The following is a 16,623-nucleotide window of genomic DNA, read 5'->3' as shown; positions in this document are numbered from 1 at the left end:
AGATAAAGCAGGGTATGCTTTAGGGCAGGGCTACATTGTGATTGACAGGTTGCTACCAGAGCTGTATACTGCGTCTGTACTAAGGTGTCTCTTCTTCGCTGACCAAATATGGTCACTTCAGTTCACTGGTTGCAAAAAAAACAAGATGGCGACGGCCAAAATCCAAGATGGTGATCGCCAAAACGCTGAACTCGAGGTTGCAAAATGGCAGTCCACAAACCAATGGGTGACGTCAAGACAACTATGTCCACTTCTTGTATACAGTCTTTTAGTGAAACTAGGATTCTAAGCATTAAGTGGATACATTTAAATAATAATTTTACTCGTGTATGCTATTGTGAGGACACATTTACACAACCCTGGATTTATACACTTAATATAGGTAGGGAAATGTCCTCTCCAGCGGTGTTAGTGGGCCAGTGAGAGATCACATTCTGGGTTTTGCACAATGGATGCCAACTGGTTTGGAAGAGTGTCCCGACCTCATTACCACCTTTGAGGTGCCCTTGAGCAACACGGTTAACCTCAAACTGCACTAGTGGAGCTGCTCAGGGACCCACGGATCAGAATGTGGTTGCAGAGGCAGCTTCCAGATGTGAAAAGTGTGCTACTGTGTAAATGTTGAGCAGGACATAATCTGAAATCAAGCATGGGGCTCAGAAAAACCTCTAACCCACCAAAGGTACAAAAAAACACACCGCTCCAAACCTCAACTAGAGGGTGTGTGTGTCTAGAGTCCTCTAAACTTAACACAACCTCATTTGTGGAACAGGAGAATATATGCAGAAGCGCTGAGTTTGCCCAGTACTTATGGTGAATCTGATTTTCAAGCCCCCGGGAAAAATGTGGTTATGCTTTAGTCATGTGACGCCCTGGGCTCAGAACGTCATTATGACATTGACATATTGAACAAAACAACTGTAAAAACAGAGTAACATGAAGCGTCATGAAGCTAACAGTTAATAAAAACACCTGTGTGAAGATTTATTCCTTTGAGTGAATCATTTTTACCCTCAAAGTAGCAGCGATTTGTCCTTGTAGCAGTAGAAACTAAAGTTGCTGGTTGTTGTTAATAGTCTGGTCAGTAAGAGAGGACAGAGGCTGTAGTCAGGTTGAAATCATGCCATTTACAATACATTTGAGTGGCAACTCAGTTTCATGGCAGGAACAAGGTATCAAAATGTCACTGAAAACTGCTTAAACCATTCCTGCAGCTGCCATTCGATACACTCAATATGTTCCAAACTGTCACATTTGCACTGGAATACAGCAGAATGAACACGCTGCAGTTGCTGCTAGCTTGGTGGGCTTGTTATACCCAGGGAGAACATAAACAAACTCTGTTGCAGGTTGATATCTTTTGGAACGGTTTGTAACATACTGAGAATATGGGATGGATACCAGAGAAGTGGGTTGTGCTTCGGGACTGTTCCTAGAAGTCTTTTCTTTTCCTTTTTTTTCCACCATGAAACTGCTGTTGGAATGTAACCACCGTGAATCTGTGCAGACTACTGCTGAAGTTCTCCACAAAGGAGCGAGCTCCAAACACTTCAGAGTCACCTTTCACAGCTACAGGAGGCAAGTGTTTTCTGTATTCAAATTTTTTTTTCTGAACAGTCTTTCCCTTAAGGCTCAGTCTAGTGAGTGACGGGACAAAATGGCTCCAGTTCCCATCTGATGCACGTGTTTGCCATTGGCATGCACAGTGTTATCTTGGCCTCCGTGTTCGCATCGATACTTAAGGTGAACACAAGCGCATCCCGGCCTGCAGCGCTTGTCTGCGCCTCTCGTGGCTGGCAGGTCATGAAGATGGCACAACATGAACACAAATTAATTCAAACAGGAGAATCAGTTCAGTTCAGCTCCAGCCACTACCCAGTCAACCATCTAACACAGGCACAACCCCCCCAAAACTGCAGCCGAGAGCTTCGAGATGGATCCAAAGACCCAGAGAATGCATTTAAAAGAATAACACCAAACGAGTGCACTATATCAGTATTTTTAAAGCCATAAATTATTTCTAAGGCACTCTCTGCACATACATGCCGATAAAAGCAGTGGCTCCTGAAAGCCAGGCTTTCTTTTTTTAGTGAGCTGCTGTACGAGACATCACAGCTGAGATATGAGAACCGTCCTCAAACAGGCTTTTTTTGTCTTGCTCTGTGCTCGTGTGTGTGCATGTGTGTGTGTGTGTGTGTGTGTGTGTGTGTGTGTGTGTGTGTGTGTGTGTGTGTGTGTGTGTGTGTGTGTGTGTGAAACGCAGAGTGAGCAGATTACATAAGCCTGCCCTACCTCTGTGGGCTCCCACTCCAATCTCCCTGACATTTAGACAACAAAGGTCACATCTGAAAGTCTAAATCTGCACCGACACCAATGCTAATATACTCATGCATATACAAAAGAGAGGGGAAATATCTCCCACCAGCACAGAACCGTGTGTTAAATAAGACTGAAATTAATCTCACTGTACATGAATTGCGTACACAACAAGCTCAGGTGCCGTTAATCAGTATGACTTGTTTTTAGGAATATGTGCTCATACGATTGTGCCTTCATCACCTATGTACTAAAGAGTTGCAACCACGACAGTTGCAACACAAATGTAAAGCTTCCAAATCTAAGCTTCTAATGGTTAGTATTTGCAGAAGGGCCATGGTATTACTGTGTACTGCATTGTATGTTGTGTTGTGCAGCAATGTTTGAAATGATTTCATCAAATAATATGCAAGCTTGCACCGAACCCTTCCGTTTTCCCAATGGAAATTAATGATGACAATGAATTAATGAGTGCAGATAAAAATCTACAGCACATGCCTGGATTGTGAAGGCTTTATTCCATCCATCCGTTTATCAATATTTCCTGCCATTTATCAAGCTATGAGTCCAGAGAAAATAAAGGGCAGGCAGAGCATGCAGATCCCTTCATTGTGTAACGGCTCTTTGTCAGGTTTACGCAACTGGCCTTGTTCCTTAAAGGCGAGGTTCCTTTGTAAAGACCTGACCCCCCTCAATTGGGTTCTCATTTGAGGTCAGTCCTCGCCGGCCTCCTCACCTGATCATGTGGGGAAAAAATAAAAAAATAATAGCTTTACTTTTTCAAAACTGACATGCCCATGTGTCCACAGTTCAGTCAAAAGTAATTTGAGGCCTCAGCAGTCTGAATTAGCAAAATCAATGTGTACCTGCCAAAAGTTAGTCTCTACAGTGTGAAATTCCCTCTTTGTGTTTTTCAGTGTTTCCTTGCCGAGCTGTGGTAGAGAGACAGTAATACCGTTCAGTAATTTGGTTCAAAAAAAGATTGTGAAGATATCCACTTCATTTGTCAAACTCAGACTGCTGAAGTCTCATATTAACTCCAGCTGCACTTTACGATTCATCTTTGTCTCAAATCTCTTACTTTGAAATTGCTTTACAGGCAGTATGGACTTATAGGAACAGTTACACGGTACATGTGGGCATGTGAGCGCTGTATTAAGAGAAGTTATGAAAAAAGTGAACCAATCCTCTAATCATTATGCCGATAAGCTTCATTTCGGCTTTTTAACAATCAAGTCAGGGCCAGAAAAAGGTAAAAATGTGAACTTTGTCTTTTTTCACCAGGGTCTGACGTAATGTCCATTACTGCAGCCAATGCACCAAACTGACAGTCAATGTTACTATCTCACACGTCACCCTCACTTGTGAAAATGAACCCCTTCCACAGCAGCAGCTGCTCACTACCCACTTGACTGGGACATATTTTTCCCCTGCCATAGAACTACTCCAGTGCATATTGGGTAACGTGGTCCAATAGAGCCTGAGGGGAGAAGATCATCTGCGAATAACAGAGGCCAATCTAATGTCATCAAACTGGACCCTCTCCAGAACCTCGTGTGTGCCTCAATATCCTGTCAACAAATGTCACAAACATGTGAGTACAATGCACATCCTCGACACCTTCCTTGACAAGGTCGATGATGCAATGCTGCAAAAAAATTAAAAGACATGTTGTGATTATAGTATTGCCGCAGAACACTACTGTCAAATGCATCAGGGCAATATCTGCTCATAATAGTTATTAGTATCCTGGTAGGATATCATCAGGAAGCTATGCTACTTTAGGCAGCGGTCGTTTGCTACAATATTGGCATCATCCATCACTGCCACACTGACAACCGTATTAGGAACAACGTGTGCACCTCTCACCTTTAGATGAAAGACGGTAAAATATTCAACACCCTCCTGTTTTTTAAGCATTGTATTAAGTCCAGCAGTGGTGAGAAGTGCATGAGTCAAACTCTCTCAGTTTAATTCATGACATTGAGCTCTTCTCTTTCAGCAGATTTTCTTTGAATCTCTGCATATGCAATGACTACTGCAGGACGTCCACTCATTATACAACCAGATAGTGTAGAAATAAAATGAATTGGATAAATTAAAAAAATTCTCCTTTGTGTTTATTTGCTGATCTGAGAGGAGCTTTCCAGTTCTAACTCTGGATCTAATCTGAGGTCAGTCCTGAGTTGACTCTACTGGCATTAAGCCAGCAAGCTACGTCTTTAGAAAGTCTCTCCCCGTATACGTCTACAAATTTCAGTGCTAGCGAATGAATCTGTTTGTGGTCAGTAGGTATTTGGCTAATAGGAGGCAAAGCCCACCACACCCATTTCCCCTCCAGTCTGCTCCAATTCTTTTGTTCCCCTCCCGTCCCCACGACAACCACACTGACTTCCTGCTTCCTCCCAGGCCTTCCAGCCACAAAGCGCCCTAAAAATAAACCGCTGGACTTTTCCTGAACACAGTTTTGTCACCATTGTTCAGACATCAGCTGTTTATTCGTTCAGCTCAATTTGGCCCGTTAGTGTGAAGGCAAGTCAGTGGGTCAGAGCATCGAGGGTTTTAAAAAATAGTGCGAGATAGATGAGATAAGAGAGGTAGGTCATGCCAAGTAGGGTGGAGAAATTAGGGTTAAAGACATTCCACGTGACATCAGCATTCCTAGACCTAACTGCTTCAGGAGAAATATTCCTACTCATTCAGTGTTTGTATGAACAAGGATGGATTTATGGTATACAAAGTCTCTTGCGGAATTTTTTTAAAGACAAGCTTGCAGAGGAGTAACAGAACTATGAAGCTAGTTTAAAACACGTCTCTCCTGTTTTCCACACATCTGTGACAGACATTTGGTCATTACTATGCTACTTGGATAATTGTAATTTATTAGCTTAAAGATTACCTGTGCATAAATCACTGAAAGCATATAACACAGAGAACTCAAACTTAACACATTTCCACCACCTCTATTAAAATCCAAATCATATTGGAACCACTGGGGGGAACTGGCAGCGCACACTTATTCCTACAAGGTGTATTGGCAAAGGTTAAAGGAATAGTGCAACATATTTGCTTGTGTTATTGTTGTTTTATGAGGAATTAAGTAGGGCACTATTTTTTGACCTGGCTAGCTGCTTCTCCCTGTTTCCAGTATTTATGCTAAGCTACTGGCTGCAGCTTCATATCTATTCCAGATATCTATCTTCTCATATGACTCAAGCATATTTCCTCTAATGTCAAACAATAAAACAAAACAAGGACCTTGTAAATTCATAAAAAAAATAAAATAAGAAAGATCCAATTATATTATTGGATTATGTTGGATTTATTTTACTATAATGAATTTGATCTAAAGTACCTATTTTCTATTTATTTGGCCCTCTTCTGCTCGGACCAGTTGGTTAAACTATACTGGCACACAAGTTGACTCCTTTACATATCCATTAGACTGGCAAACTGAAATCCCTGAAGCTCCCAACTCTTCAGTGAAGGTGTAGTAAGTCTTAAATTTCCCTCAAATTTCCCATAGAGGGAAACAGTGCCTCTGTAAAAAGACACTATAACAAGCTCCCCTAAGACGGCATTGTAGCTTTTCAACAACTGCAACAAAAAGAAAGCATTAAGGAACACTGTTGAGACATTATTCATTTGTGTTTTGTTCAGCATCGGCGCCAGTGTGTACTTAATTAAAGCCCAACGATTGACCATTTGAGAGCCCAGCTGCGGTGCGAAGGATAAAATCAAATGACCTACGCTAGGACTTGGTTGCGTAGCACTGCTTTACTGTGCTGGATGTGAGTGTGCTGAGCTCGCTGGTGTCATCATTCATCAGAGCACTGTCAGCCACCTGCAGCCCAAAACACTGGGAGGTAAGAACAGTAGTGTCTTCCCATCTATCCCCAGCTTTCTGGCCGCTACATTTGCATGCAGCGTTTGTGCGATATTTGTGCTGCGTCTCTTTGGGAGCAGATTTAGATTTCTATTGTTGCAGTTTCGGGTGAGGCTAGTCACATCATCTGAGAGACAGTGGTTTGCAACAGCCTACTCCCACCACCTCTAATCAACCATTATGCCGACTCACTATAAGAAAATCTACAGCTCCGCCTGTCCTCTGAGCTAAAATGATTTACATTCTCACTGCCTCCACGCCATGAGAGTTCAAAAGCAGCACATCGTATTGAAATGCAAAACTCTGCAGTGAAACCATATTTGGGTGCAGGGGTTGTTTGGCATTCTGCTGTTTCCCAGCACCTTTCGCCTTGTTGATAGGTCAGTTCCATTCCTGCCATCAAAGACTTCATAGACTCCAGCTGACATAGTGTTGTCATGGAAAAAAAATCCACTAACAAGCTTTCCATCTATGTCTGCACCTAGGATGCATATAGAAACTTGCAGGCTCCCATACTCACAGACACCTCTCAGGCCGCAAGAAGCAGGTGTTTTCACGGGCCTGGAGGGAGGAACGGGACGGAGCGAATGGGGGGAGACGATGTGAGGCAGCGAGAAAAAGATGGGGGGGGGGGGGGGACTTGATCTGAGAAGAGGGGGAAAAAGAGATGGAAGTGATGACGAAAAGGGAGGCGGATGGGGAGGGGGAACGAGGAAGAAGTCCAAGGAGCGATGGAGGTTGCATAATACGTGTCTGTGACGAAGGGTTTACTCTGACGCCGCATGTGGCGAAGCAGGGAGCCGGAGAGGTCACAGGGAGAAAGTTAAGCTAAATAATGTACACAAGAAGTGGCAGCTGCCAGAAAAATCCAGCCCATCTTTCACAAAGGGCCTGCAGGATACATTCTAACTAGCAGCACAATGAACAGGCAGTTAGCTTCTGTCTCATTATTTTAAGGCAGGGACAAAAGGACGGGAGCTGCGTATTCTATTCAGGGTACAAATACTCAATTAAGGTATATTTAAATCACAGCAGTTGTCTAGTTTTTAAATTTTTCAAAATAAAATGTTTTGTAAAAGCCAGAAATACACCCCATCATTAAATTCATGATTACTTATTAAACGCTTGACAGGTCATTGTCAGAATGTTTTCTTTGAAGCTCATAAAAATACATGATAACTGTAAACGTAAATGTTATTAAGAGCAATGAAGACAATACATTGCTCTAAATGTACAATCTACAAGTAAAAGTAATGTTACTTGAAATGCCCTTGATTACAATAAATAAATGCTTAAAGGGCCCCTTTAAAATTGTCTCATCAGGATGTTGCCCTTACCTGGTGCAAAAACTAAAGAGAGAATTATGTTGACTGACAATATTGCAAAAATGATAGTTTCAAAGCAGGTGTTTTGTGGGAAATTTTCCAAGTAAGGCAGATGGAGTTGGCACTGATTTAAAGATACCAACAATTTATGCAAAACACACATGATCCCCAAGACAACAGCCAGCAGATATTAGCCTGTAAGTTGACAAAGCAGCGAGATGACAGCCGCTAATCAGGTCTGAATAATGTATTGAAGCCACGGGTGAGTGTAAATACTCGCTTGCCTAGTTTCCCATGTCACTGTTGGTTGCATTTCTAGTGGTTTCTATAAGCGAGAATGAGAGCTGAGCATGAATACAAAAGCAATGGAAAAATATGCTCAATAGAATATTAATTAGGAATGTATATAGAATTACAAAGTTATATTCATTATTTGGTTTTCTTTATCGACCTGGGCGATTTGGAATAAATCAAATATATATATATTTTTTACCAAATAGCTTATTATATATTAATATTCATTTTTGCGGCGATATTGTTGGGTTGTCGATTGGTGCGTTCAAAAAATACTCACACTACGAGATTTTTCACAAGTTTGTAATGTGTATATAATGACTAAGTGGGTAAAGGCAAATAATAGAAAAGCTACAACAGTCTGGCAAGTTCAGGAAACGATACCTCGCCTCATATCATGATATCGATGTAACATCAATAGATAGCCAGGCCCTCGTTTATCATATCAATCATTTTCAAAGGTTGGCGCAAGAGAAAGCTGATGCAAAAAATGTTAAGTATTAAGTAAGACGGAAATATTATAAGTCTTTGTACTAAAGTCAGATCAAGTCAATTTAATTTCTGTATCTCACAAATTGCCTCTGGGAAGACGCTGAGCAACTTCAAGGTGCCACTACACACTGGCATGACCTCCTCTTTCAAACGCAATGTATCCTAGAGAGGTAAGAGGAGTAACGAGATTGTAATGAGACAAAGAAATATCCAATTCTAGACCATTATTATAGTCGGGTGAACAGAATTGCTCCAGTGGAAGTTATCCGTGGCATTAATACAGACATAAAACTTCCACAATCTCTCTGTGAAAGACATCTGTTACACATTTTAGCCTGTGGGGTGTCTGCTCTCAGATGGTGCTGTCAGATAACAAGGGATCATCATATTACTTAACACAAGGTGACGTTCTTCTGAGTTGACTCAAGACCAGAAAAATTCTTTATCCCAAACATAAACCTGTCAAATAACCATGAAAACAGACATTGTATTACACAAACAGCAGAAGCTGATGACTGTGGGTAAAAATCACCTGAGCAGCCTGGGAAAACTCTAACCGGAAGATACAACTGATGCTGGATAACAAGCACCGGAGTGCCTTAGGCCTTAAATAGTCTCAAAACAAAAAGCGCTGCGTGTTGTGACATTGCTTCCACCAATATATATCCCCACTGTCCTACTATGGCAGTGGCAATGGAGTGATGATGGAAGGATAGATAAACTGGCCCTGATGAGGTTTGAAACAGAGCTGCAAGAAAGCACAAAGACATGCATGATATGACAAAATAATGCGGACATACTGTAAAAACAGGATACACCAGTGAGGTGGGAGAATTAACACACAGCACGGTTCCCCCAGTCCCTGGGAACATGCAGCCATCTGAACTAAAAGTGGATATGGCTTTTGTAGGGAGCAAAGGAAAACCTCTCAACAGTTATATAAGAGTAAAGGCCCTGAGCCTGATCCGTCTCTTTTCTCTAGCACACAAACACACACACCACATAAGTGCATGGAGCTGCATGCCTATGCATACAACAACAACAACAACAACAACAACAACAACAACAACAACAACAACAACAACAACAACAACAACACACCTGACAGGCAGAAACCTATTCTTTGGAAGAAAACAGCCCGGGGAGGCTCTGACACAACCACCTGCTCAGATTCAGTCAGTGGCGATTCTATCTATTAGAGCCCAATGCATCCTGCAAAACAGCATTAACTGGTGGCTGCAGTAAGTCACCTGCCTGCACCTTGGCAGCAGGGCGATGTCGAATGAACACTGATAAAGGATTCTAGTTTGCCTGTGGCTCAAATAGCGGACAATACATCATACATGCAGCTATTTTGAGGGAGACCCATTCCTTTGGTTAGCCCACGACTTTAAAAAATAAAGCCCGGGGCGAGACCAATGCCACACGATCACAGTGTGTTTGACAGAGATATCGCTGGTCGGTGCTATTCCTTCCTCGCCAAATAATGAAGTCTTCAATGCAATGACTCACAAACCCTGACAGATGAATTCCGAATACATTGTGTGTGCATGTGAAGTGTGCGTCAACGTGAAGGAGGGTGTATCATAGGCTCCGGGGCCGAGGGAGGCAGATATAAACAGAATCCATGTGCGTGTGGTCAAATTAACAGCTGAGCACTGGTGTATAAAAAAAGTGCGGATGCAAAGGTAGTTGTACTCTTTGAACACTGCCCTACTACTTGCCCCAACTAGCCACTGCCTGCCGACTCAGGCGTTCATAATAAATAGATAGCATTGCATAATATGATTATGACCAGACCGACCTGGGTTAGCCCAAACTTAATCATATAAGATTGCTCTTGAAACTCTTAATCTGCGTGAAGCCCCTAATAAGACGGGCCCCCTTTCTGACAAGTTGACAGCAGAGCTTCGGGCACAGCATTAGTTACACACAGGGAACTGTCCTCTCATCTGCATGGGAATTAACAAAGACTGCCAATGCTAAGTGTTTGTTGTGAGGAGAGGAGAGGAGAGGAGAGGAGAGGAGAGGAGAGGAGAGGAGAGGGAGAGGAGAGGAGAGGAGGAGAGGGCAGTGACTAGGGGGAGAAATCCATTTAAATGAAAGGGAGAAGAGAGGCGTCAGCATTAGCAGTTAATCCACTGCAGTGAGAGCGCTTTCTCTCTGCCTGCGGCCTCCAGGCTCCAGTAGTCGTCCTAACAGGAAGAATGTAACACAAACACACCGCACTGTATCACAGACAACCGATCCGATCCGGACGTGAGATCCATACCATGTAAATTTAGATTTAACGTTGAAGCATCATCCATACGTGTCACTGCACCACAGCTGCGTTACTATGCTATGTCATATTGTGCATATAGTGTACATATAAAGCATTTACAGTGTACGTGCTACCTCCATGCTCAGGACGCAGTCTTGAATCCCAGCATTTGAGACAGAAATGAACTGCACTGGCCATTCAAACACACACAAGACATTTCCGGTGTCATGAGTCCACGTTCCCAACCCCAGGGGAGGGCCACGACACAAAAGTGCACACACAAAAGGGAGCATCTTTCTTCCCCTCTCCGTTTCTCTCCCACCTCTTTTTTCTCTCTCTCACCCACACACTTTCTCTATTTAGCTCACACTTAAAAGGCTGCCTAAAGATAGAAGCAAGGAGATGAACAACAGCCAGCGAGTGTCATGGCAACAACGTGCAGTGGCTCACAAACACTATTTAGACCAGCAAGAAACAAAAAGTTATAATGAAAGAACAAATGCAGCGGCATTGCCTCGTAAAAGAAAACACAATTTACTAAATTTCAATGCATGGATGTGCCAAGGCAGAAAGCCCTGGGCTCAGCATTCATCAGTTGAGCATCTCTAATGAAAATGGACAATTTATTGTACGACAAATGCTGTGGTTAATCCTCACTGGCTGCTAGTAAATAGTGAATTTGAGTCGGAAACGTGAACTTTACACTCCCAGCTTTACAACACTCTGCACACTCCTTCTTTATATTTAAGGGGGAAACACTGCTAGTAAACATTATTCATGATGCCTTTTAACTCACTTAAAGAAAACAAACAATACAGTCAATGAAACCTTGCATGTGGGACTCAGAGCAGAGATTCAGTTTAGTACGATCAAACAATGATTTAGATAGTGTTAAGCGCTCTATGCGTTGCGGTTCTGTAGGTACAGAGGTTGGATGCAGTCCCAGAAATGTTCACCACCCCGTCAGGATGTTACAGAGAAACTCTGCGTCTCCTTCCAGTAGAATCCCCCCGAGGCCACTTGCACATCAAAGCAGCGATTCTCAAATGCCTGGTTTTCCTGCCTGAGTAGTTTTACCCCGACGTTCTATTTTACACAACTGACAAAGACTCGTTACACTTTTTCGTTGATTCCAGAACACCAGGTATATGAAGACGATTTAATGCCATTACTCTCTCTGCTTCTGTCTGCACGAGCTCTCGTCGAGATTTAAAGACATCTGATGTGTTGGGTGGCCTATTCAGGATGAGTAATGGCCTCAGAGTACTGGATGACATTAATCCACGTGGCCACCATCTCCACGGATCAGTTCCTTCATCATCTGATGAAACATTGACCAGTGCGCTGTCATCTCCATATTATCAGTATCAGTGAGAGGTTATTTATCAGCCATAGTCCTGCTGTATTGCTTTTATGTTACATCCAATCATCTCATTTACAACAATAGTGGTCATAGTATTGTTTATAGTCTGTGCGATATTTTTTTATAAATCACTGTGAAGCCCTTGAAAGCTTGACAGAAAGAAGAGTAAAAGCAGTGACTAGTTTTATCTCTATTAAAGTGTGTGTGTGTGTGTGTGTGTCTGTGTGTTCATGAGGGTGTGTGTTGTACTCACAACGTTGACCTGCAGTGGTTCCGAACCAGGTCTCAACAGCCTCCTCCTCCTGCAGCTACCAGAGCCTCCAGACCGCAATCGCACCGACGATGACGACTGACCAACGTCTGGGGGACGGACGCGTGCAGACGGCCGGGCAAACAGATGATCAATTTCACAAACACACATCAATCAACGATGGAAAGTTGAAAAGAAATATGTAGGACTACCTGACTGAGGGAGGAGCAGCGCCAAGGCAGCGAGAGTGCTGTGGGGTAGCGGCAGGGATCGGCACCGCAGGAGAGTAACCCTCAGCGGGGGCTCTAACGGTGACACACCCGGGGGGCGAGACAAGGCCTAGAGGGTACTGAGTGGTTAGGGCAGCTCCTATATTCCATACAGAGTAACCTTTGATACACACCCTGGCACACACAAGGTTGAATGGACACATTCCCCTTCCTTTCGTGTAACATTTTCGAATTCAGGATTTTTTTCCCCCCATAACTGCCTTGTCCCCTTTTTTTGTTGTTGCAGTGAATGAAAGTATTTCACATCCGGGACGTCTATTCTGGTGCATTGGTGGGTGTGCATGCCCTGCAGCAAACCATGAGAGACTATACATCATGCCAACCGGGGCGGTCCTCTCAGGTTAAAATGAACCGATTCTGAGTTAGGGCAATGAGAGGTAGAGCTTATGGGAGCGATGAGGCAGAAAATTGGCGACAAAAAGAGAGAGAGACTTTGAGGGAGAGAGAGAGAGAGAGAGAAAGAGAAGTCAGGAAGAAAGAAAGAGAAAGAATGGGTGCGAGAGAGAGAGAGGGAAAGAAAAAGAGAGGGAGAGGGAGAGGGGGTGAGCTGAGGGAAAAGCAGCATCCAGAAATACTGGCCTCTATAAATGGGGCAGAGCGTGCATGCACTGTTGCAACTAACAGTGAGTGGTGTATAAATACTGGGTTAGTTCTGGGCTGCCCTTCAAAGTCTGTAGTGTGTTTGATTCATTTTTGGGCTTGTGGTATATTGATCGGTGAGTTGATGGAGACAACTAGCGAAACTCTGCCATGCAACTTTCATTTTTATGTGAACTGCACATAAATGCATTTACACTGTATAATCGTGCATTTATATATTTGTGGGAAAGCTTATTTGTCGCTTTAAAGTCAGTGTTTGTGTATTTACATTCAGTGAAATTATGCGTGAATGCCTGTGTTTGTTCTTTGACACCTACTCTGTGGTGCAGCTCCGTGGTCTGCATCTCCCTAGTAACACTGGTCTCTATGACAGAGCAGGGCCTGGCGCGAGCAGCCGTCCGTCTCTGCCCCGGAGAGTGTTGCATGGTGGGAGCGGGCCTGCGTCTCCTCCGGCACAGCGAGCCGACCTCGCTGTAGTGGTTGTAGAGATCTCGGTCTGGGTTGGGCCTCCACAGGTCCAGTACAGCTGAGGCCGGGCGAGGGCGAGGGCGCTTGGGCCTGCGAGGCACAGAGGTCTTCTCTGTGCTGGAGTCAGGCAGGGCTGGGCACGGCTGTCTTACACCGCAGCCTGTCTGGCTGGCAATCTGCTCACACAGCTGTGATTGGCACAGATACTCAGCAATTTGGCCCAGATAAAGGTGCAACAATGCGTTTCTTGTGTTGGGAATTGGGAGGAACGTCTCTTTAGATTCCCTAAAATATACCTCATTTGATATCAAAAGATTCTAATAGCCATGAGCTCATGTTCCTAATTGCTATGCATTAGTGGCTAATGCCAAGAAAGACCCTGAATTGCATTCAAACTTCAGAGAAGCAAATAAAAACAAATAACAGGTGGATGTAATATGTAAACAGTCGCTAATTAGGGAGGATTTTGCTGGTGCCATCATTGCTCCTAAATTATCGTAGGAATGCACATTAACACCCTTCCCAAAACACAGATTCCCACAGGCCCTTGCATAATAAACCCGCATGAAAGTGTGCTGAGTATTGAGATGTCACATCTCATTTTGTCATCAGCAGTTAGGGCTAACATGTCCTGACTCGTCAGTGTGACTAGAAGGGGGATGACTAATGCCTCCACTGGAGTGAGAAGGGAAGGGTGCCCTCATGAGGGGCAGACGTCACAGAGCTCTAGGGCTACTGCAGTCACATACACGGACAGCTTTATGGGAAATAGGGTTTTCCTTTCATGCCACACAAGGCTGGCTGGGCAGGAAGGGACAAACTAACATGGTGTTATCCACCATTGTAATTACTGCCTGTTTCCTCCTCCCTCCAACAGATGGGGCAAAAGGACAACTGCAGAGTGGCTGCCCAATCTCATGTCCTCACAGGCTGGTGTCTTGAATGTTTTTGTTTCTCCCTGACAGTTAATAAACCACACCTAGGAAACTTCTATCATTAGGAAATGAGTAACAGCTCTGGTGCTATATAGAGTCTAATCTGCTGTTGATGATTTTAAGAAGCAAAAGAATGACCATGGTTAAAACAGTTACATAAATGATACTTTGAGCATTTATGCAGTGATTACATGTTGCATGCTTTTGGCAATGTTAATGATGTGGAAAAAAGCCTGCAATGGAATGTGGTTATGGAATGAATGTGAGACACATTAAACATGAAAATGCTGTTTAGCAACAAAAATTACCGATATAACTCATTTATCAAATGCATTTATTCAAATTCAGTGGCTGGTAATTAGAATAGCTCACTTTGTATTTAAAGACACATACCTTGAATATTTCCTCAGTGGAATCTGATGCTGGCACGCTATTGGTTGTGCTCTCTTTATCACCTTGTTGTGATTGGACATTCACTTCCTGTATCTGGTGGGTGAACGGTGGAGCATCCCTGGAATCCTGCTCATTTCCTGTCTGCCCCTCTACCTTTTCCTCTTGACAGAGACAGCTTAATGGATCACTTTCAACCCCTGCTTCTTCTTTAGTCTCTGTGGTTGGACCTGACTGGGGGACATGATTCTCTACTATGGCTGTGGATCTGTTTGTCTCTTTGTTTACATGTTTGTCCGTGCCTTCATGACTCTGAAGGCCATTGACAGCTCGAGCTCCCTGGCATGCCCTAAAGGCTTTGAGGACCACCTTAGGGGATCGTCCACCTGTCACAGGTGCTGGAGCCTCGCTGTCAAGGCTGCCTGAGTGTGAGGATTTAGCGGTCACTGGTGATGATGGCATATGCTGGGATTTTGGAAGTCCTTCACTGTGGAGTGTCAGGGACACACTGTGAATCCTGTCCACTGATGGCTGTGGGGCCCGTGGGGAGCCCATCGATGTCCTCTCTCCCTCTGGAGGAGAGAAGGAGTGCGATGTTGTCCGCCATTTTCTGGCTGTCTCCGCTACACTGTTGAAAAACTTGAACAGACCACCAAAGTGCCCCTTGGTGTCAGAGTGTTTCGGGGGTGGTGGCTGAAAGTCTCTGACACTCTCAAAGTCAACAGAACCATAGTCTGAGTCCATGGTCTTGTCAAAAGAGTGAAGCTCAGAGTCAAAGCTCCTCTCGGAGTAGACAGGATTGGCCTTCCCCAAAAGGGAAATCCTCCTCAAGTAACTCCACACGTCTTTTTGCCTCCTTCCTCTACCATGGTGGGTGCTCGGGCTACCTTTAACGCTCGGCTCATCGCAGCCGGCAGCTGTTTTGTTACAGTTGTTTGAATTGCCCTGGCTTCTTTTAGTATAGCAAACTCTTTCTGAAGGTTTACAACCATTCTGAGTCACAGCCTCGCCCGTTACAGCGGGCTGGTGGTCGTCTAGAGGGGCTGTGAAGTCGATGTCTTCGAACGAGCAGTCAAATTCTAGTGTGTGGCCAGCATAGGAGTGCCTTTTGCCACGGTGTCTAAGTGTGCTCCTGCCGGACTGCTGAGGAGTGCCTATGTCCTGGCAGAAAGATTCCTCATCCACCAAGGAGCTGCCGAACTTGGCAGTGGACAATTTCCCTGTCTTCCCTCTAAACACAGAGGGGGATTTTAGCTTCTTGAAGGAGCGAACTTTGTCAGCAAACGAGAGTTTAGGGATGGAAGCCTCCCCGGGCAGGATCATGGAGTGGGGCCTGCGCTCCAGCTCTGAACCAGCTCTCTTTCGGTTCAAGATCCTCCAGATTCCCCCCGTGGTACGGGGCCTCCGGTTGACCTCTTGTCTCTCCATGACAGGGGTCTGAGAAGAGGCAGCTTGGGTCTCTTCCTGCCCCTCTGCAGGCCCTGGCCCAGTCTCCTGAATATAAACACTGCTGGTCTCATTCTCCACATCCAGAGAAACATTAAACACTCGGTTGACAAACCCATTAGGGTTGTTGCTCGCAGGGGCTGGGTTGTCTGTCTGCTCCATCCTCTCTCATTCTACAGTGTCAGCTATCAGCTCCAATGGACATCATGTCTCGGGCCTCTCTCTCTCTCTCAAACAACTGGAGGAACAAAACATTTTCAAATTTCATTCAGTAGTTTGACATTAAACTGACTACCTCATCTTTT

General features: G+C 44.2%; 1 protein-coding gene across 1 annotated transcript in view; it reads right to left on the bottom strand.

The window, feature by feature from the left end:
* Positions 1 to 15,666, bottom strand: part of LOC129090108 (rho guanine nucleotide exchange factor 9-like) — a 35,346-nt gene extending 19,680 nt beyond the window's left edge. The window contains exons 1-3 of the mRNA XM_054597626.1: positions 14,876 to 15,666; positions 12,402 to 12,528; positions 12,193 to 12,299 (exon numbers count right to left, since the gene is read on the bottom strand). Coding sequence (XP_054453601.1) covers positions 12,193 to 12,299; positions 12,402 to 12,528; positions 14,876 to 15,616 — 975 coding nt within the window. The 5' untranslated portion in view covers positions 15,617 to 15,666. The remainder of the gene's footprint in view (positions 1 to 12,192; positions 12,300 to 12,401; positions 12,529 to 14,875) is intronic.
* Between the last annotated feature and the right edge of the window lie 957 nt (positions 15,667 to 16,623).

Source organism: Anoplopoma fimbria, chromosome 4, assembly GCF_027596085.1.
Source record: "Anoplopoma fimbria isolate UVic2021 breed Golden Eagle Sablefish chromosome 4, Afim_UVic_2022, whole genome shotgun sequence".
Taxonomy (NCBI): domain Eukaryota; kingdom Metazoa; phylum Chordata; class Actinopteri; order Perciformes; family Anoplopomatidae; genus Anoplopoma; species Anoplopoma fimbria.
The sequence above is the reverse complement of the archived record's forward strand: the minus strand, read 5'-3'. Positions and strand labels throughout refer to the sequence as shown.